A 12,815-nucleotide genomic window follows, 5' to 3' on the forward strand; every position below is an offset into this window, starting at 1 on the left:
TTGAGGGAGTATTTTCCCCATAATTCTCTGAAGTAAAAATTCATGCTTCGTTGAAAAATATTTATTTATTTTATTTATTTATTTGAGAAGAGAGAGCAGAGAGAATGGCAGAGGGGGAGAGATAGGGAGAGAGACTCTGAAGCAGAACTCTACGCTGAGCACAGAGCCTGACATGGGGCTCGATCCCATGACCTGAACTGAAACCAAGAGTCGAACACCCAACCAACTGAGCCACCCAGGCGCCCCGAAAAATATTTCTTATTTTCATTTATTTCAGTGAAAAAGAGAAAATTCATGAAATCTGCATACTCGGATATTTTTATTACTGTATACTATAAGACATTACTCCAACATAATTTCCTCCGCAGGTAGAAATTGATCTGTTTTTCTTCTTCCCCAGTTTGGACGTCATAGACTAAACCCAGAAAACAGAACACTGGGGAGTCTTCGGAATGTTCTCTATCTTCTTCACCAACGAGTAAAGTGAGCTCTGTAGATGCCTCACATTCTGTCCTGTCTTTCAGCAGCCATCTCTGCCAGAGTGGCTGGATCTGCTTAACTTGTACTACTGCCTTGGCAGCAGCAGCCTCGAAACCGCTCCTTGCACACTGTGCTCAGACATTTCTCATTTTAGGGCCTTAGTGCAATATGGCAGCATTTGGGGAAGTTACGGAAAAACTCCAGGTCTTTATTCTTTGTGACTTAGAAATATCCAGAACTCCTTTAGAGAGGGAAGCCTGCTATCACCTAATGTAGAGACTGTTCTGCCTTTAGCAGTGCTGCCGTCAGTGGCTTCGCCTGCGACCTCTCTCAGAGATAGAAATAAACAGCTGTTGGAGCGCAGTAGTCATAGTGAGAAAGGGAGGGGGCAGTAGGAAGAGTAACAATAATTATTGTAATGATGACAGCAGTGCTGATGAGTGCTTTGTGCTAGACACTGAGCTCCGTACCTCAAACGGGTAACCTCGCTTAATCCTGACAGTGGCCCTAAGAAGCAGGTCCTTTTATCGTTTCCCTGTATCATTCCATTTAGAGAATCTCAGCAGCCTCAAATCAGTCAGGGGCCTCCTTTGAAGCAAACGCTGCCATAATTTTATAACTGTTCCTAGATATAAGATATTTTGAACGTAAATAAATTTACTATAAAAACAATATGCTTGGGATAAAAAAAATCAAAGATAAAGAACTGGTATAAAGTTAAAACTAGATGCTCACCATACCAAGTATTGGCAAGAATGTGGAGCAACCAGAACTTTCCTGTGCTGCTGGTGGGAAAACAAAATGGTCCGACCATTTTGGAAAGTTTGGTATTTTCTTCAAAAGCTAAACATACAACTATCATAGGACCTCACGTTTCCTCTCTAGTTATGTACTCAAGAGAAATGAAATATGTCTGTGCAAAAACTTGTACGCAGATATTAATAGCAGTTTTATTTGTAAGAGTCAAAAACCGGAAACAACACAAATGTCCCATCATTGAGTGAGTAGACACACAGGTTACTATCTATCTACACAGTGGAATACTGCTCATTAGAAAGGACTTACTAATACATACAACCACATGGGTGGATTTCAAAATAATTATGCCATGTGAAAGAAGTCAGACAAAAAAGAATTCATACCATATGATTCCACTTATATAAAATTTAGAAAATGCAAATACAGTATTCCCCCCTCATCCACAGTGTCCCTTCCCATGGTTTCAGGGATCCACAGTCAACCACGGTCTGGAAGCAGATGATCCTCCTTCTCACTTACCGTCAGAAGGTCAATAGGACCTAACGCCAAGTCACAATATCTGCATCATTCACCTCACTGCATCTCAATACATAGATATAAGAGAGAGAGGGAGAGACCACATTCCTGTAACTTTTATTACAGTATATTGTTATTCTATTTTATTATTAGCTATTGTTGTTAATCTCTTACTGTGCCTAATTTGTAAGTTAGACTTTATGATAGGTGTGTGTGTATAGGAAAAAAATAGGGGGTTCAGTACTAACCTCAGTTTCAGGCATCCACGGAGGGTCTTGGAACATCTTCCCTCGGGGATAAGTGGTAGCTATGATAGCCTGCTTCTTTGATCCAGGAGCTGACTTTTATGAAGAAAACCTTTTATTTTTTTTTCAAACCTCTTTTCTTTAGGCGTTTTGGAATCATGGGACTCTACAAAGGCCTTGAAGCCAAACTGCTACAGACAGTCCTCACTGCTGCGCTCATGTTCCTGGTTTATGAGAAACTGACGGCTGCTACCTTCACAGTTATGGGGCTGAAGAGTGCCCGCAAGCACTGAGACACCTCACACTGCAAAGTGCAGAAAGATGCTCAAGATGGGGGGTTCCTTCTGTGTGAAGGGAAGTGATTCTCTTTTTATTCTTGCTGTGTGCACCATGAATTTTACCCTCATTAGCTGGAAAAGCGTCTAAGGGTAAACATGGAATATAGCCAGCTGGACCTGTCCACAACTTAATTTTTATGATGGTTGGTTGTGAATTTTGTGGGGGAGGTTAGTCTAATGGTCGTACAAAAAAAAACCATTATTGAAAACCTGAAGATGGAAGTTTGTGGGTGTTTATTGTTTTTCTTAAGGTGAATGGACTATTGCTCACATGTGTAATCTTTTCCAGTTAAAATCTTCCTTAAATTTACCAGCTGTTCTTTTCCTCTGATTCTGGGGACACATTTAATACCATATAATTCTCCTCGTATACTTTTGTATGTTTTAATCTTGGTATTTTCCTCACTAAAAATATTATGATTGTTCCATAGGCATGACTTGAACTTCTTTCCTCCTGCTTAAGGAAAGGTGTCTCCTTTAGTACATGAGCTATTTATTTTGTGGGAGAAATGAAAATGATTAATCCCAAATGATTCTCTTATAAACTATTTGTGAACATCACTTATTCATTAGTATTTGACATAATTAAAAATATTTATTTTGAATCAGCCCTTTCATTACAAAAGGCTTGAAGTTTTTATGTTCATCCATACAAGCCCCATCAAGTTGAGTCCCAATAAACTGTCAACACAGAAGACATTTTAAAAAGATGCCTTTATTCAGGTACCACATTGGGTTTACAACTAGCTCGTAGAAATCATAGAAAAGCGGGCGCCTGGGTGGCTCAGTTGGTTAAGCGACTGCCTTCGGCTCAGGTCAAGATCCTGGAGTCCCAGGATCGAGTCCCGCATCGGGCTCCCTGCTCGGCAGGGAGTCTGCTTCTCCCTCTGACCCTCCTTCCTCTCACGCTCTCTGTCTCTCATTGTCTCTCTCTCAAATAAATAAATAAAATCTTAAAAAAAAAAAAAATCCTAGAAAAGGGACAAGGAGCAGGTACCCTGTTTAGGCTCTGGAATATTCTCTCCCTTTACAAAGTCCTGGTGGAGGCTATCTCTTTTGAGTATAAACATCTGATTGAGGTTACTTCTATTTGGAAACATTTCTTATAGTCCTACTATTCAAAGTGTATGCATCAGTCAGCAGCATTGACATCACCTGGGAGCTTGTTGGGCACGCGGTCCCAGACCTTCTGAATCATAGTCTGAAATTTAACAAGATCCCCGGGTGATTCATACTCACATTAAAGTCTGAGAGACCTTAGAGCCCCTGACTCAACAGAAGCTATGATTGGTTTCAATGATAGAAACCAAGACAAAGATTTTTCTCAAAGGAAAGTTGGACTAATGGATTAAATAAAAAACCCCTGAGTGCCCCACATCATCCTTTACTTTCGCCTCATAGCACGTTTGAAGGTGGTTGGACTTTTATTATGCAGCTAGGGGTGAATTTAGGCCTCTCAAGCCACCCGAGAAGCAAACTCCGAGAGGTCATTTGAGAATAGCCCTTTGGGTTCCTGTGACTTAGTTTTTGTCCCTATAACAAAATGACAGGCTTTTCATTTATAAGTCTAATTCAGTTGGAGTCAGAGAGAGGAACAATGAAGTATCTATGGACTCCAGTATTTAGTTCAATTTTGAAAGTGGAAATTTATTTCTCTTATTTCCTCTCTGGTCCCTGTGGTAATTTAAAAATAGGTGATTATCAAGCTCCTGATAATTGGAAGACGGTTGTGTTGTTCTAGAAAGCAAGATTTAGGAGGGGCTCATAATCTGGGAACTAGACTGAACACTCATCCCCTATTGAAGACAGAGAATTGGCCTCATTACTACCTTCTATTTTACTTTAAGGTTTGTGTGTGTCTGTGGTAAGGCTTGGGTGGGAAGCACAAAACTTACTTTGATTTTTATGCAGGAGAAGAATGATCATAAAAGTGTAATGTGTGTGATTTTGTTGTTTTAATTATGCAGTGCACTTTGGAAACTGAATTTTGAGCTCAGGTTGGTATGTTAGAATAATTTCCAAGTCAAATTATATAGTTAAATGAAGTGTTTATGATGTGAAAATCTATTTGATGCTTCTTTTTTCTGATTTTATCAGCGAACAACTTAATACTGAGGTTTTATGCTCCCTATGAAAGGAAGCTTACAGACTCACTAGTTGAAACTAGGTAATGACTCACCCAGTTTTGTAAAACCTTTGATTAATAATAAGTTATTTGAGAAGACTAAGGAGCCGAAGTGTATACTGCAGAAATGGAAATTTTTATTTTTGATTCCTCATGCAGTTTCTCTAGAATGTGAGGATAAGAGCCTTGGGGTTATATTAGTGTCACTGCAGTAGAAAATTTAATTTCTGTAAGTATTTAATCTGTGTTTTGAAGTGGACACTGATATTTCTACCCTCCTCTATTTTACAATTAAGTTTGAAATGCAGACACAGGATTGACAGTAAGAACATAAGCAGTGGGAGCTAGAATCTGGGGTTTTATTCCCAGCTCAACCACCGACTGACTAGCACATTACATCATCTCCTTATGCTTCAGCTTTCTGATGAGTGAAGATAATACTCACTACCCACTTGAGAGGATGTTTAAGAGCTAATGATGTCAACTAAATCCCTTTATGATCGCCAGAGAGGGAAAATCTGAGTGAAACTTTTGACTGTGCCTAGATTTATATAGCAGTTTTTCTTAAAGCTTCAGCACTTTCTTATCTTACAACCCCCATATCTCTGGGAAGGACAAGGAACAGTGTCCCATTTAAGGAACAAGGAAATCGAGACAGAACTATCAATTGACTTGCCTCATTGGAATCAGGACAAGAGTTGAGTTTCCTGCAGTCAAGTGTAAGGATGAAAAGAATGGATTCTGGAATTAGACCTAGGTTCAACTCTGGCCCCACTCCTTACCAGCTGTGAGAACCAAGTGATTACTGAACTTGTATAAAACTCAGTTTCCTCAACTGTGAAATGGAGGTCTTGATAAACCTACCTGTGATTGTGAGGATTAAAGAGATCATATATATAAATTGCTTAGCACAGTGCTTGCCACGTGAGAAGAGCTAGATAAATGTTAGCAATGACTTTTATCATTATGTGATTATTACTGTCGAGGGGGCCGGCTGTTTGAATAGATCACACCAGTGAGTGGAAATCACTCTGGGTTTTGAGCCAGACCTGGCTTCTGATTTTCATTCTGTTGCTTAATAGCATCCTGGCCACAGACAAGTTGCGTGCTCACCTTTCTGAATCTGTGTCTTCATCTGTCCGATGGAAATGATTCCCTCACAAGGCTGTAATACATGTACAGATATCTATATAGAGATATATATATCTTCTTTAATCCTCAGAACAGACTTGCAAGGTAATCCTTTCTATTGGACAGATGGAGAGATATATATGTGCGTCTGGCACAGTACATGAAATATATATATATGCTTAATGCTGGTTTTTTATATTGAGAGATATATAACATTATATTAGTTTTAGGTATACAACATAATGATTCGATATATGTTTATATTGCAAAACAACCACCACAATAAGTCTAGTTAACATCTGTCACCAAAATATCCATCAGATAAATGCTGTTTGAACCAAGAAAATCAGCTAGGTTTTACTTTGGGGCAATCTTTCCTCTTTCCATTGGTTTGAATTTTGGCCATTTCTTTTCTGGGAGCCTTATCGATGTATCTCCTCAAAAGAGAAGTCAAAACCAGTAATTTCATGTTTTGTTCAATATTCAAATTAAGCCCCCCAAATATTGATCTGTTAATCAGTAAAATACAAACTGGTTCAACAGCAGAAAGTCACTGGCTGAGATAGTATTCATCTTGACTCTCTGGAAAAACTAGGAAGAGTGCCTTTGTGGAGCCCAATACCACACATCTAAGGAGAGCCCTTCCTCTGGGCAGCTGAATTACTTACCTGGCAATGTTAAATGTCAGCAGGATACCAAATATATACAAAGGCTCAGTTACAGGATATTTACATATGCAGTAAATACAACTGTGACTTGCAGGGTTTTTACCACCATTGGAGTGAAAGGGCCTTGGGTTATACTGGTAGCCCCTAAAAAAAGCATGTTCAGTGGGACATAATGGACAAGAAAAAAAATTTTCCACGGACTGGGCAAGAGAAGGAAAGAAAGTTACTATTTAAAGACAGAAACTGAGGGGCCCCTGGGTGGCTCAGTCAGTTAAGTGTCTGCCTTCAGCTCAGGTCATGACCCAGGAGTCCCGGGATCAAGCCCTACATCAGGCTCCCTGCTCAGTGGGGACTCTGCTTCTCCCTCTCTCTCTGCTGCTCCCCCTGCTTGTGCTCTCGCTCTCTCTCTCTCTCTCAAATAAATCTTAAAAAAAAAAAAAAGAAAGTGAAAAGGAAATTAGAAGATGGAAATGGGAGTAGGAGCTCCCTACTGAACCTAGAGACACTCTACTACTTGAAAGATCATTTCCTGTCCTGAAAGAACTTATATCTAGGGGAAGACATGTCTTGGATTTTGAATTACAGTAGTCCATCTGTATCTCTGTCTTTCCCTAGATATAAGTTTTTTATTTTTAAAAAAATAAAAGATTGTACATGTTTTTAGAATTCTTGCACTCTGGTGTTTTCTTGGTTGTTGATTTTCAGTTTTTCAGATTTCCTTAATTAGTTCACACTTTTTTTTTTAAGATTTTATTTATTTGACAGACAGAGACACAGTGAGAGAGCGAACACAAGCAGGGGGAGTGGGAGAGGGAGAAGCAGGCTTCCTGGCGAGCCCAGGACCCTGGGATCATGACCTGAGCCGAAGGCAGACGCTTGATGACTGAGCCACCCAGGCACCCCAGTTCACACTTTATTGAGTATACTTTATTTTGCTAGTCAATTGACTCCTTTATCCTTCATTATTTCTTTGCTTTAATTGGAGTCATCAAAATTATCTACCTTGTGGTACACCAAATTCTTTCATGTGTGCTTTATTCTTGTTTTGCTTTAGTTTCTATAGAACCCATTAGCAGAGTAGATGGCCAGCCAAGTAGGTGATTCCCTATGGAGGAACTTTTATTAAATTGCAGATTCCTATTCTAGGAATAACATTTTATCCATTTATTCAAGAAATATTACCTATCATATCCAAGCACTATGCCAATTGCTGGGATAATCCAGTCTCTGTCTTCATATAGCTCATTGTGCAATATGGGAGACAGACAAAAAACAACTTGGAATTTTTTTTTTTTAAAGATTTTTTATTTATTTGAGAGAGAGAGAATGAGAGAGAGCACATGAGAGGGGGGAGGGTCAGAGGGAGAAGCAGACTCCCTGCCGAGGAGGGAGCCCGATGCGGGACTCGATCCAGGGACTCCAGGATCATGACCTGAGCCGAAGGCAGTCGCTTAACCAACTGAGCCACCCAGGCGCCCAAACAACTTGGAATTTTACCACTGATGAGTTCTGATGAGAAATATAAGTGTTCACAGTTGCTTCGGGAGCGTGGGGAGGCTGGGGCTGACTGTCTTCATCTATGTGATCAGAAGGCAACCTATGAATTAGCAACATACCAAGAAGTAGGTAAAGGACCTTCTTGACAGAAGAAATAAATAGCATTTGCAAAGTAGAAACAGGATGATGCTTTGTACCTTGTACATTGAATTAGATCCAGACACTTCTCAACCTAGATCTTGGAGTTGAACACATATTGGAATTGGGAAGGGGTGGAGCATCTTCAGGTCACTGAGAGCCTGCAACAAGGGAAAAGAAGTGTTCATGACCCTCAATTTTTGACAGTTTTGACTACAGTTACACTTGGATCTAAAGAAGGAAGATACAGTCCTATACTCTATGAATTTAAAATCTAATTTTACACATATTTTGAAAATTAGACATAACACGTATCATTTAGTTCCACCTCTGTGAAGATAGGCCAGCAGGAGCGGTTCAGGCTTACTGAGAACTGCTGTTACCATATAGACTTACACCTTATCTTGATCAATATGGAAATGTTTACTTGGTAAACAGTTTGGAGCCTAGTTGAGGCTAAGATCCTGAATACTTTCTCATGTATTTGTTAGTGTGTTAAAAATTTTAAAAGTAGGGCTCCTGGCTGGCTTAGTTGGTGGAGCAAGCGACTCTTGATCTTGGGATTATGAGTTCTAGTCCCATGTTGGGTGTAGAGATTACTAAAAAAAAATATATATATATATATATATATATAAAAGCAGTGAAGACTTAAGGGGAATTTAAAAATTGAGGAAGTCTTTTGTTTTTTAATTTGCAAGTAGGTGTGACATTTACAGATTTTTTTCCTAACACATTCATTCTCATTTTATTCTCTATTGTGAGATTTATTTAAATTACTTATTTACTGTATAGATGGGGAAATTGAGACACGGATCTGGCTTAGGTCACATAGCAAAGGATTGGATGTCAGAAATAGGAATTCAGACCTCCTGATATTCTATCCAGCGATCTTTCACTAGCTTGTACTGCTTGGAGATAGCTATTTTCTATTTTGGTTTAAATTTTTTCATTTAGCTTTTGTTTTTTCTTATAAAAATAATACATAGTCATCATAAAAATTTCAGAAAATATAGAAAAGAATGAAGAGAATAAAGTTATATTCCTATATATGTGTGTATACATACCTATATTCCCAATGTCTAGAAATCACTGCTAAAATTTTAGTATATCTATTTTCAGACTTGTTTAAATATGTACATGTATATATATGTACACACAGATATGTTTAAATAGGGTTTTTTTTTTAAGATTTTATTTATTTGAGAGAAAGAGCACACATGAGTAGGGGGAGGAACAGAGGGAGAGGGACAAGCAGACTCCATGCTGAGCACAGAGCCCATTTGGGGCTCAATCCTACAACCCCAAGATCACAACCCAAGCTGAAATCAAGAGTCAGATGCTTAACCGACTGAGCCACTCAGGTGTCCCTAGATAGGTTTTGGCTTTTTTTAATGAAATCATAGGTATATTGTAGGTAGGGGGTTTTTTAAATAAAATCAAACTGGGGCTCAGTCGTTAAGCATCTGCCTTCGGCTCAGGTCATGATCCCAGAGTCCTGGGATTGAGCCCCACATCGGGCTCCCTGCTTTGCGGGAAGCCTGTTTCTCCCTCTCCCTCTCCCTCTGCTTGTGATCCTGCTCTCACTCTGTCTCTCTGTCAAATATATAAATAAAATCTTTAAAAAAAATAAAAATAAAAAAATAAAATCAAAATGCCTAATTTTGTAAAATTTCATCTCAAATGTAATTTAATGTCAAATATCTGCATCGTAATTTTAGTTCTTCATAGAATTGTACTGTGTGGTTGTATCCTTATTTAGTTAGTCTCCTATTGATGGACTTTTAGATTGTTTCCAATTTTTTGCTATTATAAATAATGTGATAAGATCCTTAATATATGCATCTTTTTGCCCTTTTCTGATTATTTTGTTAAGAAAAATGTTCAGGAATCCGGTTATTGGGTCAAAAGTTATGCCTACTGTGACATTATGTTATTAAATTAAAACTTCACCTATCCCTTTATGTTCATTGTCACTTTGGACTAGGTAAACACTTTATTTCTCCCTTCACCTCTACTTTGCCAAGCTGCAGGAGAAATTCCATTTGGAGTATGACAGGGAAGAAGTGCTATATGCCACGGGGTGGGCTTTAGATGCTTTTCCTTTTAATTCTTCTGAAATACAGAATTAAATGAGGTGTATCAAAAGTTCTAGAGGAGTTTAGAGCTGAAAATTAGATTTCTTCCAGCAGGTGGCTGAGATCACTTAAATATCACATACTAAAGTACAATAATAAAAGCTACCATTTATTGAGCATCTACTATACACCAGATGCCATAGTAGATGCTTTGCATATATTATCTTATTTAATCCCACAAAGATTCCAAAGCCCATGTACTTTATTTTTATTTTATTTTATTTATTTATTTGTGAGAGAGGGAGAGACAGAGCATAAGTAGGGAGAGGGGCGGAGGGAGAGGGAGAAGCAGACTCCCCACTGAGCAGGGAGCCTGACATGGGGCTCAATCCCAGGACCCTGGGATCATGACCTGAGCTGAAGGCAGATGCTTAACCAGTTGAGCCACCCAGGTGTGCCAAGCCCAAGTACTTTCTATAGTTCTCCCCTTCGACCTTTGTTTCTACGTCTGCATCCTAGTCCCTGTGCCTTTGTTAGATGGCAAATTCCAGAGGGCAGGGACTTGCTGTTCATCATTTTGTGAATTGCCATAAACATGGGGTTACATGGGGAGCCTGGGTGGTTCAGTCGGTTAAGCGTCTACCTTCGGCTCAGGTTATGATCCCAGAGTCCTGGGATCAAGTCCCACATCAGGCTCCCTGCTCGGCGGGAAGCCTGCTTCTCCCTCTCCCACTCCCCCTGCTTGTGTTCCCTCTCTCGCTGTGTCTGTCTCTGTCAAATAAATAAATAAAATCTTTAAAAAAACAAACAAACATGGGGTTACATTGGGCTGGGGTCTCTATAGAAATGTTTATGATTATGAAGCTTTTGAAATTAAAAAAAATCAAGGACGACTTTTCCAAGTTATCTGTGTTGACTTAATGTTTCTAGTTTTTATTTAAATGCTAGTTAGTTAATATATAGGGTAATATTGGTTTCAGGAGTAGAATTTAGTGGTTCATTACTTACATAACATCACCCGGTGCTCGTCTTAACAAGTGCCCTCCTTTATCCACATCACACATTTAGCCCATCCCCCACCCGTCTCCCTCCATCAACCCTCAGTGTGTTCTCTATAGTTAAGAGTCCGTTTGGGTGCCTGCATGGCTCAGTCAGTTAAGCATCTACCTTCAGCTCAGGTTATGATCCCAGAGTCCTGGGATCAAGTCCTGCATCGGGCTCCTGCTCAGCAGGGAGCCTGCTTCTTCCTCTGCCTGCGGCTCCCCCTCCTTGTTCTCTCTCTCTCTCTGACAAATAAATAAATAAATAAAATCTTAAAAAAAAAATAATCTGTTTTATGGTTTGCCTCCCTTTTCTCTCCCCCATGTTCATCTGTTTTGTTTCTTAAATTCCCAATATGAGTGAAATCATATGGTATTTGTCTTTCTCTGACTGACTTATTTCACTTAGCATAATACACTCTAGCTCCATCTGCTTTGTTGACTTCTTAATTTATAAATAAGCTCCTATTTGATAGAAAATGGCTGGGCTTTCTTTTCATTTTGCAATTGCAGACACGGAAAAATCTTCAGGCCACCAGAGGGCCTTGCAGTCAACCTCCTATATCATCCTCATTGTAAATCACTGCTGTCAGAGATGCTTAGTGAAATTTGGTCTCAATTAAACCAAAAAAAAAGAACATTCTTAGACCCACTTAGCAATCTAAATAGGAACTGTGGCTTGAACTTGATGGAGCTCTACCTAGAAACACCTTTTTTTTATCTATAAAAGCAAGGGATGGAGTAGGAGGTATTTTGCTGGAATTATATTCTTTTACTTTTTCCTTCCCCCAAGCATAAGCCTACCCTTTTAATTTGTCATCCATAATTTATAGTCTTCTCTTGGCCAGATAATAAAACCAGTAGCTCTCAATATCAATAGAAATCAAAGTCAAGGAAACAAAGGACAGTTTTTGGCCAGTAGCATCCACCGCTTTCTCAGGTATAACCAACTAGAGCTCTCATTGATCTGTGATATTAATTTATTTCACAAACATTTACGGAGTACATTCGTACCAGGCACCTGCTAAGCACTGGCCTACAGATATGATCATCGTCCTTATATATTGCTTTGTAGTTTGTAAAAACAATCTGGCACCGATTGTCTTACTTGGTACTCACTTCATACGTCTGAGATGAATTAGGCAGATGATCTCTATTTTCTAAGGGTGGAGACAGGTTCAGAATGGTTAAATGACTCACAGATATACAACCAGTGACAGAGTAGGATGTGAACAGAAAGAGGTCTTCCGAATCCAAATCCCACCGTTTCCCACAGCACCATGCTGTCTTCCTGGAAGAAGTGAGCCTGTTATTCTCCAGGGAGGACTTGAGGGGTATAATATGCCAAAGGACTCAAGGTTGAAAATGGATATGTTTTAGCTACTTGATGGTTTTGATTGTTTAGTAAAATAAGCTACTTAGAAAATAAGTTCAAAAGCTTTCCAGTACTGTTTCTCTTCTTTCCAAAAATGGAAGGGTAGGTTCAGTATGCAGGCAATGGGGGAAAGGGCGGATTTTTTTTTTTTTTTTTTTTTTTTTACTACTTGATTGACATATCTGCTGAGAATTTAACTCTTTCAAGTCTCTGAGTACCCGAATCTTTCCCTGAGGTATGGTTTACGCAGTAGTGCCCATGTTAAAAAAAACAGGGCCATCATTTGAGTATCAAGCTGGGGTAGGGCTGTCCCTCACACAAAGTGCCTTTTATTTCTTTAGTCATTTTTGGAACATAATACCCTGCATAGAGCTCTATCCAGTACCTTCTGCACTAAGTTGTATTTCTCTCTTTACCTACCTACCTCC

The 12,815-nt window shown here is 39.2% G+C and overlaps 1 protein-coding gene across 1 annotated transcript in view; it reads left to right on the top strand.

Annotated features, from left to right (window-relative positions):
* Window positions 1-2,947, top strand: part of SLC25A17 (solute carrier family 25 member 17) — a 40,589-nt gene extending 37,642 nt beyond the window's left edge. The window contains exons 8-9 of the mRNA XM_034987448.1: window positions 401-483; window positions 2,146-2,947. Coding sequence (XP_034843339.1) covers window positions 401-483; window positions 2,146-2,293 — 231 coding nt within the window. The 3' untranslated portion in view covers window positions 2,294-2,947. The remainder of the gene's footprint in view (window positions 1-400; window positions 484-2,145) is intronic.
* The last annotated feature ends 9,868 nt before the right edge of the window (window positions 2,948-12,815 follow it).

This window comes from Mirounga leonina, unplaced genomic scaffold, assembly GCF_011800145.1.
Source record: "Mirounga leonina isolate KUSES-001 unplaced genomic scaffold, KU_Mleo_1.0 Mir_418, whole genome shotgun sequence".
Lineage (NCBI taxonomy): Eukaryota > Metazoa > Chordata > Mammalia > Carnivora > Phocidae > Mirounga > Mirounga leonina.